This window comes from Myotis yumanensis, unplaced genomic scaffold (genome assembly GCF_028538775.1).
Source record: "Myotis yumanensis isolate MYYU_CA2020_CCGP unplaced genomic scaffold, mMyoYum1.0.hap1 SCAF_14, whole genome shotgun sequence".
Taxonomy (NCBI): Eukaryota; Metazoa; Chordata; class Mammalia; order Chiroptera; family Vespertilionidae; genus Myotis; species Myotis yumanensis.
In genome coordinates, this window is record NW_027223765.1 from 25,106,824 (window position 1) to 25,131,480 (window position 24,657).

Sequence of the window (24,657 nt, forward strand, 5' to 3'; positions counted from 1 at the left end):
TTGCATCTGACACCATCCCTGCTCACAGCACTTCTCCAATTTTCCCTCATCTCCAAGGCTGCCTCCTCTATGAGGATCCCTCACCATCGCCCTGGCTGTTAATTCCTCTCCTTTCTTAGCACTTACCATATGAATATATGTTCTCACAGGGTATTATTCTTGTTTATTATAAGTAGCGAGAAGCCTCAAGTTTATAAACCATACCTTCTGGACAAGACTGCAAACTCTTTAAAGGCGGGGCAATCCAGTATAATATATTTCTTCAGTCCTCCTGGAAGCCCTACATTTCTACGAACTTCAGAAATACTTGGAAATTTTAGCAGTCATAGTTGCACAACTTTTAAATATACTACAGATCACTAAAGTATACATTTTGAAAGAAAAATTTTATGGTGTCAAAGGTATATGGAAATCTGATGTGAAATATTGAGAGTAGCCAGAATGACCACACCAACAGGATGGGCAACCCCAGCACCAAAAGTTGACTGAAAGGTTCTGCACTTACGTTACCAAATGTCTAACAGAAGGAAAGGGTTCTACCTTACTCACTGACTGGCTCCTTCTGCCTCCTCCTCCACCAACACCAGGAGAAGCTGAGGACTCCATACACCCATGCGATTGGCTAGAAGTCTGTTTTAGAAGTGGGAAGGTCTGGATTCAGATCCTGTCTCTGCTCCTATTTCTATGCACCCGGGTATATCACTTGGTTTTTCTGAGTTTCCTCATCTGTAAGATATAATTTTATTATTTTTATTTTTTTAAATATATTTTTATTGATTTCAGAGAGGAATGGAGAAGGAGAGAGAGATATAAATATCAATGATGAAATAGTATCATTGATTGGCTGCCTCCTGCACGCTCCTTACTGGGGATTGAGCCCACAACCCAGGCATGTGCCCTTGACCAGAATCAAACTTGGGACCCTTCATCCCTGGGCCAATGCTCTATCCACTGAGCCAAACTGGTTAGGGTTGTAAGATATGATTTTTAAAAAACCTCCTTCACAAGGTAACAGTACAGATTAGATGAAATTATATAGATATCCTATATAATAAAAGGGTAATATGCTAATTAGCCTGGATGTCCTTCCAGACGACCTTCTGGAGAAAGCCAGGGCTGTGAGGGCCAAGGCAGAGGCGGCTGCCGTGGTGGGTGGGGGCCGAGGGCAGTGGGGGCCGAGCCCTTTACACGAATTTCGTGCATTCGACCTCTAGTAGATATATAAAGTGCTTTACACAGTACTTAGCCCATAGTAAGAATTAAAATACGCTGGCTACTATTATTAATATTTATATAGATTTCCTGTTAGATATTATAGTAATTATGAAAGATCTTGATCTACACTTTTCTTCTGGATGCAATCATGCAAGATTCCTAATGAACTATTAGGAGATCTTTTTGTCTTTCTGTTGGCCTCTGGTGTCTTGTATGTCCACGTTTGCTGATCTGCTTTTAATACTAAAGAAGTACAACATACACAAGAGTAGTGTTTTCATTGTTTAAAAAACATCATCACCATCATCATCTTCAACACCATGGACACCCATCAGGGAGCCAGGGCTATTTTCTAGACAAGGTGTAGTAAGCTAAGCCCACTCCCCACTCTTCCATCTCTTCATTTCTCCTTGAAATTCACAACCCTCAGCCCAGGAGCATTGAAGGGAGTGCCTAGTGCAGTGGTTCTCAACCTTCCTAATGCCTCGACCCTTTAATACAGTTTCTCATGTTGTGGTGACCCCCAACCATTATGAATCTTAATGTAAATATCTGATATGCAGGATGTCTTTTCATTGTTACAAATTGAACATAATTAAAGCATAGTGATTAATCACAAAAACAATATATATGTGTTTTCCGATGGTCTTAGGCGACCCACAGGTTGAGAACCACTGGCCTAGTGTGTTCTGCAATCTTTGCCTTAAAGGAAAACAGTTACCTTTGAGTGAGTTGGTCATGATGGGAACAGTAATTTGTTTGAGAGAGCATGTGTTCTCTGGAAAAGAAATAGTTGCTAGACCATAACATTAGTCATAGGAGCAATGAGAATGCTCATAGTAAATTTACTTTGTGAGCCATATATATAGTGTCTGCTACAATGTTAAATGTTTTGCAAATATTATTTCATTTAATCCCCACAACAATCTATGAGGAATGTACAATGGCCGGAGGGGTTGAGTAAATTGCCCGGGACTACATATCTAGTAAACACCCCTAGGAAAACCATATGCCTGATACAGTCTGGTTTAGAACCCAGGTCTCCTAATTCCCACCCCTATTTTTTCCACTCTACATGATGCTGAGCCTTTAGGTTTGCTGGTTTGGATGACTGAAAGCAGAAGTTATATATAAAATGTCTCCTTGCCTGAGCTATGGCCAGCAGGAAAGGGGAACAATGATCTTTAAAGTGAAATATCAACTGGATCAGAAGTGTCTGAATGTAAAATGTCATGCTGAGTGGGCAAGTCCTTCTGCAAAAGGGAAGTTGGGAGTTGGTCATTTGACAAAATAAAATATATCAGAAATTGATTCTTAGGGAAATGGACTTTGTTATCTGAACTTGGCACTTTCTCCCATGAGCGCAGGGGACCGTCCCAGCACTGGGCAGCTGGGAGGCCTCAGGTAGTAGAAGGTGCTGGTTATAATGGATGCTTTCGTGGACTCTAAAGCACAATGGCTTTTTCTGAGGAGGACAGAGAGGCCAGCCTGTGGTTTAAGGAACCGTTCTCCCTCAAACTTTCCTCAGTACCCCCAACCCCAATCTTCTGTAAAGAACACCTTAATCAGGATCTCCCTCCTGCTTCCAAAAATGTGAAAGAGATTGGATCTTCATCTCTCCATTGTTTCATGCATAGATAGCTGAATTCTTATTCCAAATCCTGAAATGAAAAATGCAGAGGGACATCATTTAATGGACAGGAAGGGAAATAGAAGTGGTGGATGTAGTGTAGACTATGAGGAAGGAGCACAGTGGGCTTCTTAGGTGGAGGAGAGGAGGACACTGTAATTGCCTGCCCTTTTGCTCTTTTTCTGCAGTGGCTCCTCGAATGATTTTATCCAGTCTAGAAACAGTTTATATCTCCTCTATTTCTTTTCCATTTCATGTTAGAAAGTGAAGTAGAGGTCAGTGAATGGGCAACATGCTCGTTTCATTCAACAAATATCCAAGCACCTTCTGTATTTCAAATCCCATGTGCTATATGCTCTATATGTGCTAAATCCTACAGGGGAATTAAAAATAAACCTGTTTTCCATGGTCCTAAGGCAGAGTACTTACAATAAAATAATAGATAAATCATACTATATTAATTTGGATACTCCATTGGGTAAACTTCAACTGGGTTGGTAGCTGAAAATTCCACTAGTAGACCAAGCTTCAAGCAAGGCTGGATCCAGAGCCTGATTGAGGTCATCAACATGCTATCTCGTTCATTTTCCTTTTTTTACCTCTTAGTTGTCTTTCCTCTGTTTTGTCTTCATTCCTGTGAGGTGGCAGGATGACTTCCTGCTCACACAGACTCATGTCCTCATAGTGTAGCAACATCAAAGGAAAGTTACGCTCTCCTGAGAGCTCCAACGATAGTCCTAAGTTTGGGTTATTTGGCCTGGCCCAAACCATTTGTTTATCCCAGAGTCAGTTGCTGTGGTAAACACCACCAAATGCTAAAGGTTTTTGCCTTTTCCAGCTTATTTTAATTAATTTTTATGTGTTTCATTGATTTTTTTTTTTTTTTTTGGAGAAAGAGGTCATGAGGAGAAGGATAGAGAGACAGAAGCATCAATGAGAGAGAAACATCACCGATTGTCACCTGCACACCCCCTACTGGGGATTGAGCCCACAACCCAGGCATGAGCCCTGACCAGGAATCAAACCAGCGACCTCTTGGTTCCTGGGTCCATACTTACTGCTGAGCCACCCTGGCTGGACTCATTATTTGTTTAGTCATGCTGTTGTCTTCTAGATGCTAAAAACCATGACTTATAGAGATCCCTTAATATATTGTAGACATTGAGCTCAACATTTTAAATATATTATCTCCTAGAGTCCTCACAAGGACTCGAAGAGGTAGATGGTATTGTTTTCGCTTTATATGTGAGGAATCTGAGGGTCAGAGAAGGTAACTAAATTTATATTTTTTAGGGAAACATATTTCTGCCTGCTGCCAAAATTCTTGCCCATCACCATCACGATCCTGCTTTCTTTGGGAGGGTCGGACCAGCTGGCCAACTATCTGTGCTGGAATGGATCAATGCACATCCCCAAATGAACCGAGGTCTGCAGAACGGCAGCTCAGCTCAGCGCATTCTGATCCCGAGGATATGAAATAAGGAGACATGGACAGATGTGATGGTAATTTCCCAGCCGTGGCTGTACTTGATGATGTTTTTAGTCACTTTCAATTCATTTGACTCATATTAAGCTCTAAATGAATTAGTTTAGGTTGGAAAATTACCTTCCCAGCCTAATCCATCCCTCTGGGTATAAGTATTTTTAATACCCCACGCTCCAGTCCGCCTGGGTTTGACATTTGGCTCTCTGATGGCTTTCCATAATGCAGGGATTGCAATCCTAGGGACCCCAGCAGGTTGCCAAGGACTTACCTTTGGGTTGTTAATGACTTCAGGAGGTCCTTATTTAGCATTTATATGTTACTTGGAAAAATCATTCAATATGCAAGAGGGAAGAGAGATCTTCCTTGTGAAATCTACTCTACCGGTTTGATGATCTGTGAAAGAATCTCCTTCCTTAGAAATCTTACCATGGCCATCAGGATGGGAGCATGAACAGGGGAAATGGTGTTTGTCCATTTTAGAGCGACCCCCGCCACACTTGGGTTTTCAATTTTACAGAAGTATATGTGTGCATGTAGGTACATATGTGCATGAAAGAAAAGGGCACTCCACATACTAGAAGAAACCAATGCATGAATCATTCTTTTTTTTTTAATTTCTAGAAATTCCTGGGTAAGACTAGAGAACGTGACATTGTATTTACTTTCTGGGGAAAAACATTTTTTTGTCCTGTTAACAAGGCTGCAGTTTCAGGATTCTCTGATGCTCTCAGGACTCAGAAACACAGACAGGCATGGAATGGCAGCCTGTGTGTGTCCCTTCATGAATCCTTACGGGGCTTTTTTATTTTAATATTTCTTTTTGTTATTGTTGTTGTTAATTATTACCTGAGGATATTTTTCCATTGATTTTTAGAGAGAGTGGAAGGAAGGGAGACAGAGAGAGAGAGACATCAATGTGAGAGACACATTGATTGGTTGCCTCTTGCATGCGTCCTGACCAGGGCTGGGGATTGAGCCTACAACCTAGGTACATGCCCTTGATCAGAATCGAACCCGGGACTCTTCAGTCCGCAAGCCGACGCTCTATCCACTGAGCCAAAGCAGCTAGGGCCACGCTGGGCTTTCACAATGAGAAACCACTGCAAGTTTAATCAGTCAGGAAATGCATAGAAAACCTCAGTGTTCTCGGGTAAACTTCAGAATTATATTATCCACTCTAAGCATCCAAACAGGTCAGAGTCCCAGGCACATGTACAAGTCACAATATTTCTTTGCTGTTCTCTGCTTAACTGCAATGGCAGAAGAATCTTAAAGTCACAGTCCGCACACATGTCCGTTAGCTCTTTCCGTCACCTTCTTTATCTACCTGCAATCATGCCAACATTAAAAATTGTTTTAGTAAAATAATAACGTCACCGTCTGAGGAAGGCTAAGGTGCGTTTTGACACTGAATGAGAAAGGGGGATGGGATTGTGGGGATAAATGTGTGCTATTGGTGGCAAACGTGAAATTTTTGTAAGCATTTAATGGTGTGTTTTTTTTCCTCCTCCTAGGAGTTCTTACATTAATGATATATCTTATAACCCAGAACTTCCTAGAGCAAACAAGGTATCTAGTGTTTGTTTTTTATTCAACATTCAAGTATTTTAAAACATTTCTTTGTTATTTTTGTTTTCCAGCTCACCATGAAGTAAATAAAACATGAGACTAGAAGCAGCTTCAGGAGGATCCCCAACGGTATAAGCTCAGCATAAAATAATCTATTTTGTAGAGTTGGAATCTAGCCAACTGCTAAGCTTGCTACCTGCTAAAAACATCTCTACAGCAATCACGTTCCCCAGCGATGGCACCCTCCGGCTTCTGCCTAATGGAGAGCAGATCTCATTTGCAATCCCGCTTGTGCGTGTTTGTAGATGTATGTGTGTAAGTGTGATGTGTTGACGCAGAAAGAGATTATCTTATTTTATTGATTCTAAGATGCATATTTTTCTACATTTTAGCATTGTTTAAATCATGATGACGCTCACAACTGACTGTGTAATAGTGTAATTGTGTGTTTCTTTTCTTTCTTTTTAAGGAGTACATAAAACAATGGTGCATCTTAAAATCCATGGCATCTTAGATTCTATGTAAATTAAATTTTGTAGAATATTTAAGGAGCTGTGAGCAATCACTAGTCCTACATAGTATCCTTCCACGTTTATTAGGAGAGAAAGAAAAACAGCAAATAGAAAATAAGTCATTGCCATAGGACTCACATTTTGTTAAACAAGATATTTAATATTAAGTGTAGTTCTCTCGCATTAAAATTTCCTTTGTTCAGTTCAAACATTCAGGAAATCTTTGTTAAATACTATTGTCTGTTCTTGTCTATACTTTGGAGAATTAAGCATGGGAGCTGTGTCCATGGTGCCTGTAGGGAGTGGGGGCTGGCATATAATTTAAACTTTAAACTTTAAAGAAAAAGGCAGCAGTCCAGAAGTGTGTTAATAAGAGAGGAGAGGGAGGAGGTGATTAGCAGAAGCACCTGGAACCAAGTCCAAAGTGAGAAGTGAGGATGGGAGGGGTCCCTGTGAGCCACTGGATTGCCTGCTAATCACATAAACTGGATCTCTGAACATTTTGGGTTTTTAAAAATTGCGGGGAAATTCATGCAAAATAACATACAATCCACCACTTTAAAGTGGACAATTCAGTGACAGTCCATACATGCACAATGTGGTGAACCACCATCTCTATCTCGTTCCAAAACATTGCATCAACTCTATTCTCTTGGGGTTTCTAACGAAAGGCTGGAAAATTTGGGGGAGGTATCTGGATTATGTAACTGTATTACATAAACCCTAAGACACTGGCCGCATTCTCTTGTGTGAAAAGTTTGTTGTACTTAACGGTGTTTGCCCCGAAAGCTCTGTTAAATTGAGAATTTCGGTGCCATGGAGGTTAACGCACCAGAATCTGATTTGCACTGAGCAGCCACGGCTCTCAGAAGACTTCAGAGAGGTTCCATCACAGCCCTGGCTCCCTCCCAGCAGAAGGGCACCTCCTCGTACCCATCCTTTCCTGCAAGCTCTCATCACGTACTGAGCGTCCAAAACAGGGCCCTGGAGTACCGAGGTGAGGCAGGACTCTGCTTTCTGGAAGAAACCTGGGGTCCTGTGAAGGGCCACCGCCCTTCTGCTTTCCAGTATTTAAGGACATTTGTATGAGGAAGTTCTTTGCGCATATCTTAAACGTTATGACATGGAAGATGTGTTGAACAGCGATTTTCAACCGTTTTCATCTCACGGCACACATAAACTAATGGCTAAAATTCTTCAGCACACCAAAAAAATTTTTTTGCCGATCCAACAACAACAACAAAATGTATAATTGTGATTCAGTGACATTGAACGGCTACTGTTGTGTTGACTGTTGTTATTTTTTAAAATTTGACAATCTAAGGCAGTGGTTCTCAACCTTCTGGCCCTTTAAATACAGATCCTCAGGTTGTGACCCAAATTATTTTCATTGCTACCTTATAACTGTAATGTTGCTACTGTTATGAATCGTAATGTAAATAGCTGATATGCAGGCTGGTCTTAGGCGACCCCTGTGAAAGGGTCGTTCGACCGCCAAAGGGGTCGCGACCCACAGGTTGAGAACCACTGCTCTAGGCTGTGAGCTCCTCTGGGAGCAGAGACCATGTATTTTCCTTCTGCCTCCTTCATTCCTAACTCCCACACCACCCTCCCCACCCCTCTGCCTAGTGCAGGGTTGGTACTTACCAAGTTCTGGGAAGACTGAAAAAGGCAGATATCCAAACAGACGGGAAGAAGCTCTCCTGGGCAGAGGTCTGAAATCAGCAGGTAGCTTTTCACTACAGTAAACCCTAGACTTTGCGGACCTCGATTTAATGGACTTTAGATTTAACAGACAACATTTCTGGTCTGTATGTCATTTGTGAAAGTGAACACCCTGTTAATTTAAAAATACTTTTAACCAAGATTTGCTTATAATGAAATTAACAGGTTATTCTTTGTTATTAATTCACTGTTATTTGTAACAAATTCTAGCAAATAGGCCATATGTCAGAGGAAACTCTGTAGTAATTTCACCAACGTAAGTAAACATTACATAGCCACAACTAGTCTAAGTATTTAAATCCAAGAGTCACCGCTGGTAAACAATGTTCAGCAACTGTTTAGCACGTGATCACGCTGCACCGTGCTCTCGGTAATTGGTTCTTTTGTAGCGTGGCTGACTTTCTGCAGGAGTTTTAGCACGTGCTGGTCAGCCGATGTTCACTAAGCTAAACATGCTCCAGCTGTGTGCAGTTGTTTACTGGAGGTAACTGATGAATTCTCTCATTTACTAGACCCATTCAGTATAAAATCATTGTAATACATATAGAAAACTCTCCTGTGAAATTAAACTTCATACATACTTGATTTTAATTGCACAAACGTGTCTACAGGTAAACTAATTTATCAATTTTTTAACACATGCATTTGGAAAACCTACTTTGTTATTTAACAGACTTTTGGCTTTAACAGACACCCCCTCGCTCGAATTAGTCTGTTACACTGTACCGCTCCTTGACCCCCTTCTGTCTCCATGGGCAGCCCTCTTACAGTACTGGAACACCCCACATTTCCTTTTCGAACCATCGGGCAATATCCTTCATTCTCACTGTGGTAGACAGAGTTCTCCTCCAACATGTCTGTGCCCTTATCCCTGGAACCTATAAGCATGTTATGTCACATGACACCAGGGCAGCCGTGGGCAAACTATGGCCCGAGGGCCGGATCCGGCCAGTTTGAAATGAATAAAACTAAAAAAAAAAAAAAAGACCGTACCCTTTTATGTAATGATGTTTACTTTGAATTTATATTAGTTCACACAAACACTCCATCCATGCTTTTGTTCTGGCCCTCCGGTCCAGTTTAAGAACCCATTGTGGCCCTCAAGTCAAAAAGTTTGCCCACCCCTGCACCAGGGACTTTGCAGATGTAATTAAGGTGATACAACTTAGGATAGTGAACCCAGGGTTATCTGGATGGTCCCATCTAACCACATGAACCCGTACAAGCAGAGAAGTTCTTCTGGCTGGAGTCAGAGATGCGGGAGAAGTCAGAGAGATTCAATGACTGAGGGGTACTTGACGCACAAGTGCAGGAGGGGGCCATGGAGAAAGCACGAGAAGAAATGTGCAAAGCCTCTAAGAGTAAAGACTGCCCCCACCACCTTCCCAGCTGACAGCCAGCGAGGAGATGGGACCTCAGCTCTACAGTTTCAACCAACAGCCTGAGGGAGCCGGGAAGCAGATCCTTTGCGGGGCATCGGGTAAGGAAGGCTGTCTGGCTGATGTCACGATTCCACCCTCAGGAGGCTAAAAGGACCCAGCTGAGTCTCCCTGGACTTGTGACTGACAGCAAAACTGTGTGATGATAAAGTGTTGTTTGAAGCCACGGAGCTTGTGGGGATCTGTGACGCGGAGACGGTGAACCCGTGCACCCTCTGCCGGGTGGTCTAGAGCAAGCAGTTCTAAGCGTGGTTCCCAAAGGTCCCTGAACCTTTCAAGGAGTCAACGAGGTAAAAACACAAAGCTGTCACTTGCCTGTGTCACTGGGCTGACGTTTGCACTAATGGTGCAAAAGCAATGGTGGGTCAGACTGTTGGAGTCTTCACTGCCTTTCAGAAGGAGGCACCAGTGGTCATTTATTTCTCACTGTCACACCCTCTCAGGAAAGGACACGCAGTGTCACCTAAGGGTGTTCGTGGTAGAGCAGAACAATTATACATGTTGTTAAATCTTGGCTCGCACGCCTTTTTCAGAGGCTGGGTGACAAGGGGCAAAGCACCCAGAAAGTGCCTCTGCTGGTTCCAGCTGAGATGGTGGCCTCCAGGAAACTTCTATGTGCCCAAACTAGCTGGTTCTCTCCCTTCCCCCCGCCCCAACCCCATTTCTACTTGACAAAAAGACAGATAAACAAGTTATTCAGACGTGTATTTAGGAGATATTTTCTTGAAAATGAATGAAGTTGAGCCTGTCACTTCAAGCAAAACAACTGATAGTGTTTGTTGCCAAGGATAACACTTGAGCTTTCTAGCAAACATGAGAAGTTTGGAAAACCTGGATCTGCCACCTTAATGCGACAGATTCTCAATACTTCAAGACTGTGTGGTGAGATTGGCAGTGATATTAAACAGCAAGAATGTGATGTGTCTTATATTGTAAAACAATGTGTGTGAGCACTTAGAATATCTGAATAACTGAGTGGATCAACATTTTCCAAACGACCAGTGCATACTATTATAGAGTCATGCATGGCAACAGAACCATTGAAGATGCCAGGAAAGGTTTACTGATATGATTGCCTATTTCTAAAGCTAAGCTTTAAGAAACTACCCCTTCTTAATTTTTGCTGTGGTAAAAAGAAGAATAAGCACAGTTATCTAAGAAAGCTAAAAATACTCCTCCTCTTATCAGCTATGTTGCCATGTGAGGCTAGATTTTTTTCATTGTACTTCAACCAAAACAGCATTTCACAATAGGTTGAATGCAGAGGCAGCTATGAGAATCCAGCTGTCTTTTATTAAGCAAGACACACTGAACTTCTCGATCTCAGTATTTTTTGTGGTTTTGAACATATAGATTTAAAAAGTTATTTTTATTTTTTAATTAAACTTATTGAGGTGACATGGGTTAATAGGATCATATAGTTTTCAGGTGGAAAAATAAAGTTTTTTAAAATAAAAAATATTTTATTTATGTTAACACATTATGGGTTTATCATTGTTATTTAAATAAATTGGTAATATATTACATTTGCAGTTTCAGTTTCTAATACAAGTATCAATAGACATATGCCACAGACATAAAATCTGTGTTATCCTCAAGAATTTAGTCTATGGTATCTATTGAAGCCTAGTGGTGGGCAGGCCATGGATATAGTAAGTCAGTGGTTCCAAATTTGCACTCCAGAGCTAATGTAAGCCCAGAGATATTTTTCATTTTGTAGTGTCTACAACATTTGCAGTGTCTACAACATTTGTAGTGTCTACAAATTGTTTAATTTTGGCCGAAACCGGTTTGGCTCAGTGGATAGAGCGTCGGCCTGCGGTCTGAAGGGTCACAGGTTCGATTCCGGTCAGGGGCATGTGCCCTGGTTGCGGGCACATCCCCAGCAGGAGATGTGCAGGAGGCAGCTGATCGATGTTTCTCTCTCATCGATGCTTCTAACTCTCTCTCTCCCTTCCTCTCTGTAAAAAATCAATAAAATATATTTAAAAAATTGTTTAATTTTGAATGAATTTTTCATATTTACAAATTGGTGGGTTTTGTGACAAATATCAGATTATTCAATTCTCTTGAAAAACAGGATGAACTGGCTGCATTGGGCCCACATTCGTGCATGACCCCTGGAGCTGGGTGGCAGCTGCCCTCTTTTGGGCACACGCTTTCCAGTTTCCCTCCCTCCTCACCACACTCTACTCTTAGTGTCCCTTTGAACCTGTTCCTCCTCAGTTGTTCACATGGCTTGCTCAGCTCCTGGGAGCATCTGTATTGGGGATGTCCGATCTACATGGCCTCTTTGGTGGCAAGAAGTTGGGAAGACCTGGTTGTATCCTGAGACTCTTCTACGGCTCCCAGGGGGACGCTGTACATCACAAGATGCCAAGACCCACAACAAAAAGCGGACATCACCAGATGAGAAGAAATTTCTGAAATAAAGGTAAAGGTCATATTTTAAGTCACATTCTCTCAAATCTCTTAAGAATCTGCTGCTTGATACCGCAATGGATGGATATAGAACCATCAACTATATACAAAAATGCGTTTGAGCTCAGGAGCCAGAGTGTCTATGCCGTGTGTTTTTTTTTAAAAATATATTTTATTTATTTTTTACAGAGAGGAGGAGAGAGGGATAAAGAGATAGAAACATCGATGAGAGAAACATCGATCAGCTGCCTCCTGCACACTCCCTACTGAGGATGTGCCCACAACCAAGGCACATGCCTTGACCGGAATCGAACCTGGGATCCTTCAGTCTGCAGGCCAACACTCTATCCACTGAGCCAAACCGGTTAGGGCAGTGTCTATGCCTTTTGATAGCTGTGTGACCTTAGGTTAGTTACCCAACCTCTCTGTGTCTTAGTTTCCTTATCTGCAAAAGGAGGCTACAACTACTACTTACATTTTAGGGCTGTTGGGAGGATTAAATAAGATAGTATGTGACAAGCATTTAAAACAGTGGATGGCATACAGTAAGCCCTTATTTTTATTATTCTTTTGAGCTGGGGTTCGGTCTGGCTATGAAAAAGGTAGTCAACTTTCATAAGGTTCTGCTAGGCAAACGGAACTCGGTCTCTGTCACTCCATCTCACAGATCCCAGAAAGCCCTGACATGAATGTAACAGATCTCAACAGATATTTGAGGATGGCATGGTGCATCATTTTGATTGACAGCCACAGCCACTCAATCTACTTGTTAAAACTTCGATTGCTGCCCTAACCGGTTTGGCTCAGTGGATAGAGCGTCAGCCTGCGGACTGAAGGGTCCCAGGTTCGATTCCGGTCAAGGGCATGTACCTTGGTTGCGGGCACATCCCCAGTAGGGGGCGTGCAGGAGGCAGCTGATCAATGTTTCTCTCATCGATGTTTCTAACTCTCTATCCCTCTCTCCTCCTCTCTGTAAAAAATCAAAAAATATATTAAAAAAAAACTTTGATTGCTCATGAGGCATGTTAATAAGTCCATTCATTCATTCACTCATTCATGCATTCATTCATTTGATTAGTCATCTCTTTATTCATAAAATATCTATTGAGTGCTTACTTTGTTCCAGGCACACAAAGAAACTCCTGTCCTGGTTTGGGGCTAGAAACAACTGCCAGATATTTCTGTAGGACAGAACCTAAATATTGTCTATTAAGAACAATGATCCATGTTTTTATGGGACCTTGAAAGAACTCGTCCTAATCTGAAGCCATGCCCCCTACATGAAATAAATCGCTGGTAAAAAAAAAAAAAAATGCCTTGAAAAGAGAAACAAGACCATAACTCTTAAAAAAAATTCTGTAAGTACCCAATTTATTCATAAAACAATACAGTTTAAATATTTATGATTTTTTTTTCAGTCATACATTTTCCCCATCATTCCCAAAATGTTGTGCATTTGGCTGACATGTATTTGCAAGGTTAGAATCTATAATTATAACACTGGAAATTATACAAAGCCTATTTGATTTGCTTTTTAATATGTCCCCCCCTCAACAAACAAACAACATACAGATCTATTTCACCTTGCGATTTACCTCCCTATCTCGCTGACCGTCTTGTGCCTTTTATGCTGCAAAACATTTGTTCATTTCCCTGTGAGAAGATTATATAAGTGAAACATTCATTCTTCTGGTTCAAAACTGGCCATTTTATATCAAAACAAAACACCACCACCTAAAACAATGATTGTAGGCATTTCTGCTGATAAAGTTTGCTCTCAGGAGTGATAAAGAAGAGGCAAAAAGAAGCCCCACGCTCAGCTTAAAAATCAACTCGGTGGGTCACATTTCTGGGGAGCGACACCGCACAGCCCTTTGCCATGGCCAAGTCTCATTGTCACGGTTCTACTGAAGACTTTTCGAGGTCATTCTTTGGGGTTGATGTAAACATGGCATCATTCATGCAAGGAGAGATATGCCTCCTTTAAGAGGGTAGGAGCCGGCCAGGGGGAATACTCCCTCATTTGTTTAAGGAAGAGGTGGGACTACAAAGCAGTGAGGCTGATGTGGGGTGTGCAGCTTCTGGAATCAGTCTCACTACTTTCTACTCCCTCCTCAGAGACAGGCTACCTTTGTGCTACTGATGGGGAAGAGGTGCCATTCTCAAGCAGACTAGGGTCCGCCCTGGTTCAGATGGTCTCTATAATCACACCCTAAAGTCTAGAACCACAGTACTCTCAGTGCAATATGAAGACTTGCACTGGCATCCCCTGGGACAAGCATGTCAAACTCGCGGCCCATGGGCCGCATGCCTCATTTATTTGGCCCGAGTTAGCCTTTGAGTTTGACATGCTTGCCCTGGGACCTTGTCAGAGCGGCAGAATCTTGGGCCTGTGCATACTATGGCATAACAGTCCCAATTTTGACAAGATCCCCAGCAAAGTGTGAGAGGTGCTGGGCTAAGTTCCCAGACCCCCATCAAGAAGACTACTCCTAGGTGACTATGTCTCCTCATCAGCAGAGAGACCATTCTCAGCGGGGATGAGTTATAGATAACAACTGCAAAAACAGTGTGGGTGTTGTGTTTTGTTTTGTTTTGTTTTTTTTAAACATGCAAAATACAGTCCATGCATCTACCATTTTGAAAAGTCTCTCATCCTGTAGCAGATAAAACCAAATATGTTTTGGCTATCAACGTTCAGTAGTTGTTTCAAAATGCTTTACAGTGTAAAGATAATAAGAAATTTAGCAAAATTTCAACAAACCTGTATAAAAAACAGATACAGATACCATTTTATTTCAAGTCGACATGCTGTAATGTAAAGAGTAAGTTGGAATTATTTGTGTGTCTTTGTAAAAAGTCTTTAACAATACAAGGGCTTACCAGATCCAGGCCTTAGGGCTACACATGCAAAAAAGAAAAAAAAAAATGGCCAGTTAAAAATCACCAAAACGTGCTAGTTTTTAAATGTGTGGCTTTTTAAAGTACAGGAGCAGTAGAAGTAGCAAATAGTAGCAGGAGTAGTACTTCGGAACTCTGTAAGAGTGCGTGGAGTTCATGGTGCTAGTGTCCTGGAAGACTCATACATTTCTGATGAACATTTTGGCTTAATCCCTTTGCCGTTGTAATAGTCCACGACTTGGTTTGGGACTTCGGCCAACACGCTCTTTGCCAGGGCAGCCGGAGATGCCTGCAGGGAGGAAGAAATCACCATGACTTTGGCAGCTGGCCAGAGGAAGCTGAGAATCAGCCTCAAAGGCTTGAGTCCTGTTCTGAGCAGCTAGTCTGTCTCTCATTCATTCACTCATTCATTCATTCATTCATTCAGCATTTGACAAGGGCCTCCAAGCAAGAGTTGTCAGGTTGTTGGAACCTGAACCACGAATTCCGTAATTTTATTTTTGCATGCCTGTCTCAAAATATCACACTATTCACATCTGAAATATGGGTGAAAATCAGGTGGCAGAATGAACTGTCTTGCACTTTTGTTTCTATTTATATTCAATGCTAGACACTTAACTTATGTTCCAGGCACTGTGCTAGGGTTTATTATTCTTTTTTTAAAACATATTTTTATTGATTTTTTTTTTTTTTTACAGAGAGGAAGGGGGAGGGATAGAGAGTCAGAAACATCGATGAGAGAGAGACATCGATCAGCTGCCTCCTGCACACGCCCCACTGGGGATGTGCCCGCAACCAAGGTACATGCCCTTGACCGGAATCGAACCTGGGACCCTTCAGTCCACAGGCCAACGCTCTATCCACTGAGCCAAACCAGTTAGGACGGGTTTATTATTCTTACTATTAGGTAAGTTAGCATCATGTGAGAGGAGCCAAAATTAACCCTACTTTAAGGTAAAAGATGACACATGCTACAAACCAACAACATCACATCACATGGGCGCTTATTAGAAACATAGAATCTTAGACCCATTCCTGAGCTACCGAATCAGAATCTGCATTTTAATTCGATGCCCATGATTCCTGTGCATATGGAATGTGAGAAGCACTGCTCCAGAGTCACAAGCACTGTGTGACCAGAGCGCAGAAAACAGAGACTAAGTCATCTTGGAGGAAATCAGAGCAGGCTTCCAAGAGGAGGTGGCATTTAAGTTGGGTATGTTTTAAAATATAGAGAAGGAAGGGATTGGCATTTAATTATTTTAGGGACAGTGAGTCATCTGATGGTACTGAAGTGTGTGTGTGTGTGTGTGTGTGTGTGTGTGTGTGGTGCAAATGCAAAATTGGTGGGTGGGGCATTCAGCTGGAAAATAAGTTTGAAGCCAGGTGATGGAGTGTATTGGTGACGGAGCGTATTGAGTACCCCCATGCTAATTAATGTAGCCATTATTCTATTAGCATGATGGCTCCACTGTATGTTTTGTGGCAGATGGAGGTGGAGGTTGATATTCTGCATGGACTCTTGGTAGTCAGTGCTAACTGCTCAGCCTGTGGGCAAGAAAAATTGCTCAAACCCCATCATAAGTACTGAAGAGATTGAAAATGTGAAGCAGAGTGACTAGTCAACAAGTGTTTGAGATGCCTCAGGAAAGATCCCGAAGGGAACGGAGTGAACTAAATGCCTGATGACCTGGTTGCTAGCTCTTTTTTTCCAATGTGGCTTGTCACTCAGCCATTCAGCTTTGCTGAGCCCTGTTGTTCTCAGAGATAAAATAGGAAAGAATAAGCATTGATTCTATCTCACAGAGTTTTTAGCAGGCTCGAAATAAGAGACATATCTTAACAACAATCTGAAAACACTGTGAGGAGTTTTTCTAGAAGGATTCTTCGTGCCTGGCTGGTGTGGCTCAGTTGGTTGAGTGTTGCCCATGCACCAGAAGTTCCCGGGTTCGATTCCCAGTCATGGCACATGCCCTGTTGCAGACTAAATCTCCAGTAGGGGACATGCAGGAGACAGCCAATCAATGTTTCTCTCTCACATTGATGCCTCTCTCTCTCTCTCCCTCTTCCTTTCTCTCTCTCTAAAATCAATAAAATCATATTTAAAAATAATAAGATGATTCTTTACATCTTGGAGATGTTATAGCCTGTTGGACATTTGACATTCATGAATGCTCTTTTATTTTATAAATAACTGCTCAGGGTTGTGTGTCGCTCATGATCCATGTGTATACTGGGGTATATAAAAAGTCATTTCTACCCCTTCTCTCTGGCTACCTCTCGTAGAAAAGCTACAAAGCCAAATACATGATTTCCTAGCCTCCCTTCCATCTAGGGAGGTCCATGTGACCCAACTTCATCTTTGAGACAGAATTGCTTTCCTGGGGGATGCTGGAAAGCTTTTCTTCTTGGTAAAAGGGGACAGACATGGTTGGCTCTGTGTCCCTTTCCTCTTCCTCTTTGCCTTGAACAGGAATGTGATTCCTGGAGCTATGGCAACCATTTTATCACCAAGGGAATTGCCAAGTGCTGGCCCTGACACTATCACATCACTGAAGAAAACAGATGTCAGCAGCCCCCACTCCCTAACTTCTAGCTACATGAGAAAAATGTTTGTACTTAATTAATCCAGGGTTCCCCAGCTTTAGCTCTACTGCTGTTTAGTGCCAGATAATTCTTTGGGGGCACTGTCCTGTGCATCGTAAGATGTTTACCAACATCCCTGGCCTCTACCCACTAGATGTGAATTAGACACTCCACACTGTCACCATTAAAAATGTCTCCAGATATTGCCAAATGTTCCCCGGGGAATGAGTCACCCTTGGTTAAGAACCATTCATGTAATCCACTGTAAGATGGATTTGCTGTTATTTGGAGACAAAAACTTTTCTAAATAGTGCTGTCAAATAGAACTTGTTACCATGATGGAAAGTCCAATATGGTAGTCACTAGATACACGCAATTAATAAACCCTTGAAACGTGGCTCGTGCGACTGAAGAGGTCATTTTAAAATTTTATTTAATTGTAATGATTTAAACGTAAAGACCCACATGTGGCTATTTGCTACTGCATGGGACAGCACAGAGATTAAGTAATTCTCCCATGTGTGCTGGTGGGTCTGGTGAGCAAATAGGGGCTGGGGGGCATTAGTTGGTTAGGAAAAGGCCAAAAATGTGAAAGCAGCTGGTATTAACAGCTGTATTTATTAATCACCTACTCAGACCAGGCACTGTGCTAAGCTTTGTGAAGACTCCACCTTTAATCTTCCAATGCGCGTGTCATTTGGCCCATTGTACTGATGAACATCTGTGGCACAGAGGGGTTAAATGACTTGCCCAGAATCACACAGCTCGGAGCCAGTGCCCTGTCCACTTCAAAGCCCTGAGTTATCATGCAGAGCAGGAAAAGAGAGATGGCTCCTGGGTTACGGGCTAATATGAAGTGTATCAGTTCCTCACTTTTCATTTTATTTATGGCTTATTGAATTCAGTGTCGTCTGGATAATGAAATGGTTTTCAAAATCTAATTTGAAATCCATGAAGATAAGATGGATGATATGCTCCTGGCGTTCTGAGCAGCTGGAGACTGCAGCACTCACAGCGAGTGTGCCACTTCCTCACCCAATCAGGGCAGGTCCCTTGGCCGATGCCCCTCCACTCCCGGCTTAACAAGGCTCTGTCCTTCCTCATACACCCAGCTCAAGCTGCAGGGATTTCCTCATGGCAACTTCTCTCTGCTCGGAAGTCCCGTAGCAACATTTTAGCCCCTTTCAGTCACCCACAGATATTCCTGCTGACTCCTCGGTCCCAACCATGCAACCCCCCAGTTCATCCCTTGCAGCCTGGACCCACGGCTTTCTCACCTCACTGTGGCCCCAATGCTAGCACATGCCTTGCACACAGTAGGCACTCCATGAGGGGAGGAGGCTTGAGGTAGAGGCTAGAACCTAGCCTGGCTTAGCTGCATTGTTTCAGCACGTGTGTGTGTGTGTGTGTGTGTGTGTGTGTGTGTGTGTGGCAGGGGGAAGGTGGTTTGGGGCAGTGCATGACTCTCCCAGAGAGTAAGTTCTTTGGCCCTTCACTCAGGCAGTTATAGGCGGTGGTCAGTGATATGGCTACTCTGTCCTGCTGACCAGATGGAGCAGGACATCACAACCTGGAAGAGCACCCCTTTCCCCACCGTGGGCATCAGGCAGGTACTATAAGTAGCTTCGTTGATGAACACAGCAGCAGTGCATTCAGCCGCCCCCAGCACATCCTTCCTAGAAAAGGACAGCACTCCTTGCTGCCCACGTGCAGACAACCAAGGACACGGTGAGCCCCTTTCATCTGACGAGCGGTTTCGTTTGGAAACCTCTTCCTCGGGCAGGAGGAAGACGGGCTACAGTGGAACGGTCACCCCTCACCATGCTCGCTGCCTGTGAGCCTGTTGGGGCTGTTACTTGGAACTCCCTCTGCACTCAACTCTGTAGTCAAGGATTGCTCTTTTGCTCCTTTAATGATTCTAATTACACTGTAGGCCTCCTTAAGAGGGGCATTAGAATTGTGTGGCGCTAGGTGTCTAAGCTATACCTCATTGTTCAAGGAGCCCTGGAGTGAGCGGTGCCCTCCCTCCATGGAGCTGGCAATTCATGAGATCTGGGGTTCAGTGGAGGCCACTGGGCTTGTCATTTACCTGACGCTGGCTTTAACTCCTGTCCCAACACGGCAGCAGAACACCAGGCAATTTCTGCAAAGCACAGGCCAAAGGCTCTGACGCTGGCACTGGGACTTGTCTATGTTAACAATTGTCCATCCATCCTTTTACCCCCTATAGTTATCTTGCCCAGTGTAGCTGGGGTCCCAGCATGGGCTCCCAGTGGGATTCACAGATGCCTGGACATATCCGATAAACCCCTTTGAATGAGGGGTTTTGGCTGGAGTAGAAAGGCTTTTCCAAAAAAGCATTAGGAAGGAAAGCTTAGAGTGGATGGCGTGGAGCCTGCCCCTTCCTCTCTGGGTCCCTAGATTACTGACCTCAACCCTGAGGATTGAGGAGCTGCAGTGGAAGCTACAGATGTTTCCAGCAGGGACCCTTGAGATGTAGGGATCAGACTTCACTGCAGTGACAGCCCAGGTGACAGAGGGGTCAGAGCAGCAGGGACAGGAGGGGATTCTCACAGTTTCCAAGGGGACTGCTGAGTTGCTTCAGGGCACTGAGCATTCTGGAGATTCCCTCCTGCGGGGCAGCCCAAGTTCAGTTACCACCCACTGGGAGGGGTATTGCTGGCCCCACCAGCGGTGGAGAGGGCAAAGGCACAGGGGGTATGGGGGCGGGGATGCTCTGCTCTTGAGTGACTTTCGCTGGGGCAAGAAACAGAAGGTCACAGAGGACTGTCTGTGACAGCCCACATGACCCTCAAGGGCTCCCAGACACAGCTGGGGAGGCTCTGAAGGGTTCTTCAGGGCCACCCCCAGGCCGGAGGGAGCCTTTGCTTGAATTAGAAGCGTCCTGGGTCATTCAGCCCCACAGGTGTAGGCTGCTGTTGGAATTTTAAAGGTGCCCCTCCTTCCACTGAGTTAACAATGATCCAACAATTGAAATGCCAAAACATTGTTATTAAGCCCTTTTCGATGTCATACTAGAGCACTGTCTACTGCACCTGCTTCGGGTCATCAGGGCGAGGTAATGCTGCGTGACATTATATATTATTGATTACAGCTCAAGACTGTAAAGCTAGATTTCAACTTGTGGAAAACTGGGGAGATTTCTGTCCAGTGGAGAAGGTAATCCAAAGTCTATTTATTTATTTTTAACCCCTTTGGCCATTCCCTAGTTTTGAATTTGCCCTAGCAAACGTACTCCAGCCTTTCCCCACTGACCATAGTCAACTATGTTATATCCTCCCTTGAGCTACCTTTGTCATCTTACTGGCTCCATCCTTAAGGAGTTAACTAAATTCCTTGGTGCTGCTTACCATACTTACAGAGGATTTAGGTCTCTATCAATTTGAAAATATGCTTTGCCAAGGCAAACACAGGCCTCTGCCAGGGCACAGGGCTCGACAGGCAGAACCCAGGCAGAATTGAAGCTGCCCCTTGCTTCTCTGGCCAGGTCCTTGCACAGGGAACACTCTGCCCACCAGTACATGGCAGCCCTGATGGCACCAAGGTCCTAAGTTATATGGATGGGACAAGTGCCAGTGAAATGTTAGCTACTATAGTTGGCAAGACTTCTCATCTCTAATTCAAGTTACACTTTTATCTCCAAAGAGCCAAGCTCTCCATCTCCTGTGGGGGAGATGGCCTGGCCTAGGCAGGCAGGGATAGCGGCGTTGCTTCCCTACCAACTGGTGGAAACACGTAAGGAGTGAGTTTGTTTTGGTCCTGCCCTCCCATGGGAAGCCCCGAGATATGCGTACGTGTTTGAAGTTCCTGAAGGGCACGAACTGAACGATGTCTCGAAGGACAGGCTCTCCCTTGGGTGACCTCAGGATCCCGTCGTCACCGTCCAGCATCTGCATGTCGCTGAAGTCAGCGTTGCCCACTCCCACGATGATGACCGACATGGGGAGGTGGGAGGCGTGGACGATGGCCTCCCGGGTGTCGGCCATGTCTGTGATGACGCCGTCGGTCAGAATCAGCAGGATGAAGTATTGCTGCGATGGACCAGACGCCAGGCAACGGGGACCGAGAGTGGGGAGACAAAGATAAGATCAGGTGCCTTCAGTGCATACTGGCTACAGCAACAGCGACAACAGATTCTTTTGAGTGCCTGTGTGTAGACAGTCCTGAAAACTTAAGGGTACGATGAATGGGACTGAAAGGCAGGCACAGTAGTTGTAGGTTAATTCTAATAATCACCTTAGTGACTGTTATGAAGCAGTGTGGTTGACTGAGCAGCAAGGAGGAGTCAGGAGGACGGGCGTCAAAGCCTCATTTTCTGAGATCCTGGGAAAATCCCTTCACTCCTCTGGGTTTCAGCTTCATCTCTCAGATGAGGGTTGGGACTAGATTGCTTGTAATTGCCTCTTCAGCTTGGAGATTTTTTAAGTCTAAAGGTGCACTGCCCAAGACAATAGCCATGAGCTCCGTGTGACTGCTGAGCCCTTGAAATGTGACTAGAGCAATGGAGGAACTGAATTTTACATTTTCATTTCTTTTAATAAAGATCAAGTATGTGTGATGCTAATTTAGCATCCAGATTAAGATGATGTAAGTGTAAAGTACACCCTGGATTTTGAAGACATAGTGTAAAAAAAAGAGTGTAAAATATTTTATTAATAATGTTTTATATGCATGTTAAAATGTGATTATTTTGTGCATTTAAAAATACTTCTGTGAAGGGGGCCCATTGGGCTTCATCAGCTGCTAATGGGGCCCATGGAACAAAAAAGGTTAAGAACACTTGATCTGAAGGGATTATCAGGATTCTAGAATCTGATCCAGAGTTAATCTAGCCAGAGGTACTAGGCTGCAGACTGTCGGATCAAAGGCCTGATGCAAATTTCCAATAAAGCTACCGTGACAGTTGCTTCCAAAGCCAGGCCAGGGAAATGCTCATGGATGAAAGAGTATAGTCGTCTTTGAATGTATATGAGGTCCTGTTCAGATATGGAGGATATTTTTTGTTTTTTAAATTTCTAGAAGAGTTCCACAAAGTCGAGGAGAAAATCCTACATCCAGACCCTGACACAACTTGCCTATAAGGTTCAAATTTAAGCCCCTTAGCTATCAGTGATAACAAGGGGTGCAGGACCACACATTGTTTAAAGAACAGGAGAAACCGCTGGGGAAAAGAACCATTGTTCCTGGACCATAAGGGTCAGTTGTTTGGGGATCTGTGGATTAGACATTCTTGCACCATTTCCTGACCTGTTCTTACAGAGCAGACTACCTGTTCCTGGGGGAGTGAGTGATGGGCAAAACTCATGTTGGTTTATATAAGGCCTAAGTCCAGACCTATGTCAGCCCTGTTCTCTTTTTTCTCTTCTAGTTCCTGGTACCCCAGAGGGGCCGAGATGATTTGTGTTTTCAATATGGGCTCTGGGGTGCCCTGGGGACACCTTGGATGCTCTTGGGGATAAACGGGGAGAAGGACAAAAGTTTGCACCCCATCTCTTAGTCCAGATTTACCAAGAACAATCTGTTTTCTTAAAATCTATTTTACTGGTATATGTTGGGTTTCTGAGTAACATACCATTTGAGGAATTTGAAGTTCTGATGAGAAAAAAATGTTAAAACATAAAATGAAATACTGATCCCATCCAACACTTATCCTCAAATCTTGTGTCTGTGAGGATTCAAATTTGCTCCAAGGCCTTAGTGGGTTTGGCAAGATGGAGATACTGTTGATTTTGACAAGTGTAGTTTCAGAGGGATGTTGGGGAGGAAAGTCTGACTGGTATAGGTAGAGGAACCAAGGGGAAGGGAGATGGAGACAGTGAGTATAGGCAAATTTTTAAATGAATTTTGCTCTAAAGGGAGGTAAAATAAGGGGTAGTAGCTAGACTAAAGTTGTGTCAAGGGAAAGATTTTAACTTAAACAGAAGATATAGGATGTGCTATTTGCTAATGAAAATAAGTCTTCAGTAGAAAGGAGAAAAAATAGATGAGAGACAGGTGTGAAAGTTGGTAGGTCTATGTCCTTGGATGGTTCAGAGAAGATGGCTCCAGTACGCAAAAGAAGAGGCTCGATTAGATATGAGCATGGTCCTCCATCCATTCTACCATGAGGGAAGGCTGAGAACATGAGGCAGCACAAGTAGGTTAGCGGAGTTGATGTAAGAAGCTGAGAGAGTAGTATATCACTTTTTTTTTTTGCAAATGCAATATCTTGGAATCCAGGATAAAATCACAGAGAAAATGCCAGACATCAGCAATGTTCTACTAAATCTGAAAGAAGTCACAAAGCTAAAAAAGAAATATATTGATGTCATTAAAATGATACATAGAAAAGTTATTATGGTAATATACAGGGCTGGGAAAACGTAGCTTTATAGCTCTGAGTACGAAAAACCTTTGGTTTGCATTTTTCTTAAGAAAACCACAGATAGAATACAAAACAAATCTTTGCTATGAGGTTTTGTGTTGTACTTAACCACCAGGGGACAGAAGTACCTATTATTTTGCTTCAGTTTCGTCTATACTATGGGTACATTGGGAAGCAAGTTTATTTTGGACAGTTCTTGTTATCTTCCTAAGAACACAATGTGGGTATGCCTGATACTCCAGTGAATAAAGTAAATTCCACTGTTGAGTGTCCCCTCTGTCCAGCTAATGTTGCAGACGCTGGAGATGCATCATCTCTAAGCCTCACAATAACCCAGCAGAGATGGGTATGGTGATCCCCAGTTTTCAGGTGAGGAACCTGAGGATAGGAGAAGGTGAAGTCACTCGTCCAAACTCACACCTGCTGTAATGTATTGTCAGAATGGGATGGGTGCTATGGCCAATATCCAGGTGAGGAAGGGCAATCTCCCATTAGCAGGCAAACTGCCTCTCTCCTTACCGATGCCTCCTTGGTGTTCGTCTCTTCTGATGCTGACTTGGCGACCTTCTGAATGATGGGGGCGATGTTGGTGGGACCATAGAGTTGGAGCTTCGGAAGGCAGCTCTGATAGGCTTCCACAACTCCTTGAATTCCTAAGGTGAAGTTGGCAAAGATCAATAGTTCAGGAGTCTCCTCAAATAAATTTGTAATCAAACACACACATAGATAAAGCATTAAATTCGCCAAATGTCCTCCTAACATCACATTTATGTTCTTAAGATAAAAAA

The 24,657-nt window shown here is 43.3% G+C and overlaps 1 protein-coding gene across 6 annotated transcripts in view; it reads right to left on the minus strand.

The window, feature by feature from the left end:
- Nucleotides 1–13,368: 13,368 nt before the first annotated feature.
- CPNE4 (copine 4) overlaps nucleotides 13,369–24,657 on the minus strand; it is a 343,236-nt gene continuing 331,947 nt past the window's right edge. For all 6 annotated transcript variants that reach the window (XM_070433398.1, XM_070433397.1, XM_070433401.1 and 3 more), the window contains 3 exons: nucleotides 24,389–24,522; nucleotides 21,300–21,536; nucleotides 13,369–15,187 (listed from right to left, as the gene is read on the minus strand). In XM_070433398.1, the coding sequence (XP_070289499.1) occupies nucleotides 15,053–15,187; nucleotides 21,300–21,536; nucleotides 24,389–24,522 (506 nt within the window). In that variant the 3' untranslated portion in view covers nucleotides 13,369–15,052. The remainder of the gene's footprint in view (nucleotides 15,188–21,299; nucleotides 21,537–24,388; nucleotides 24,523–24,657) is intronic.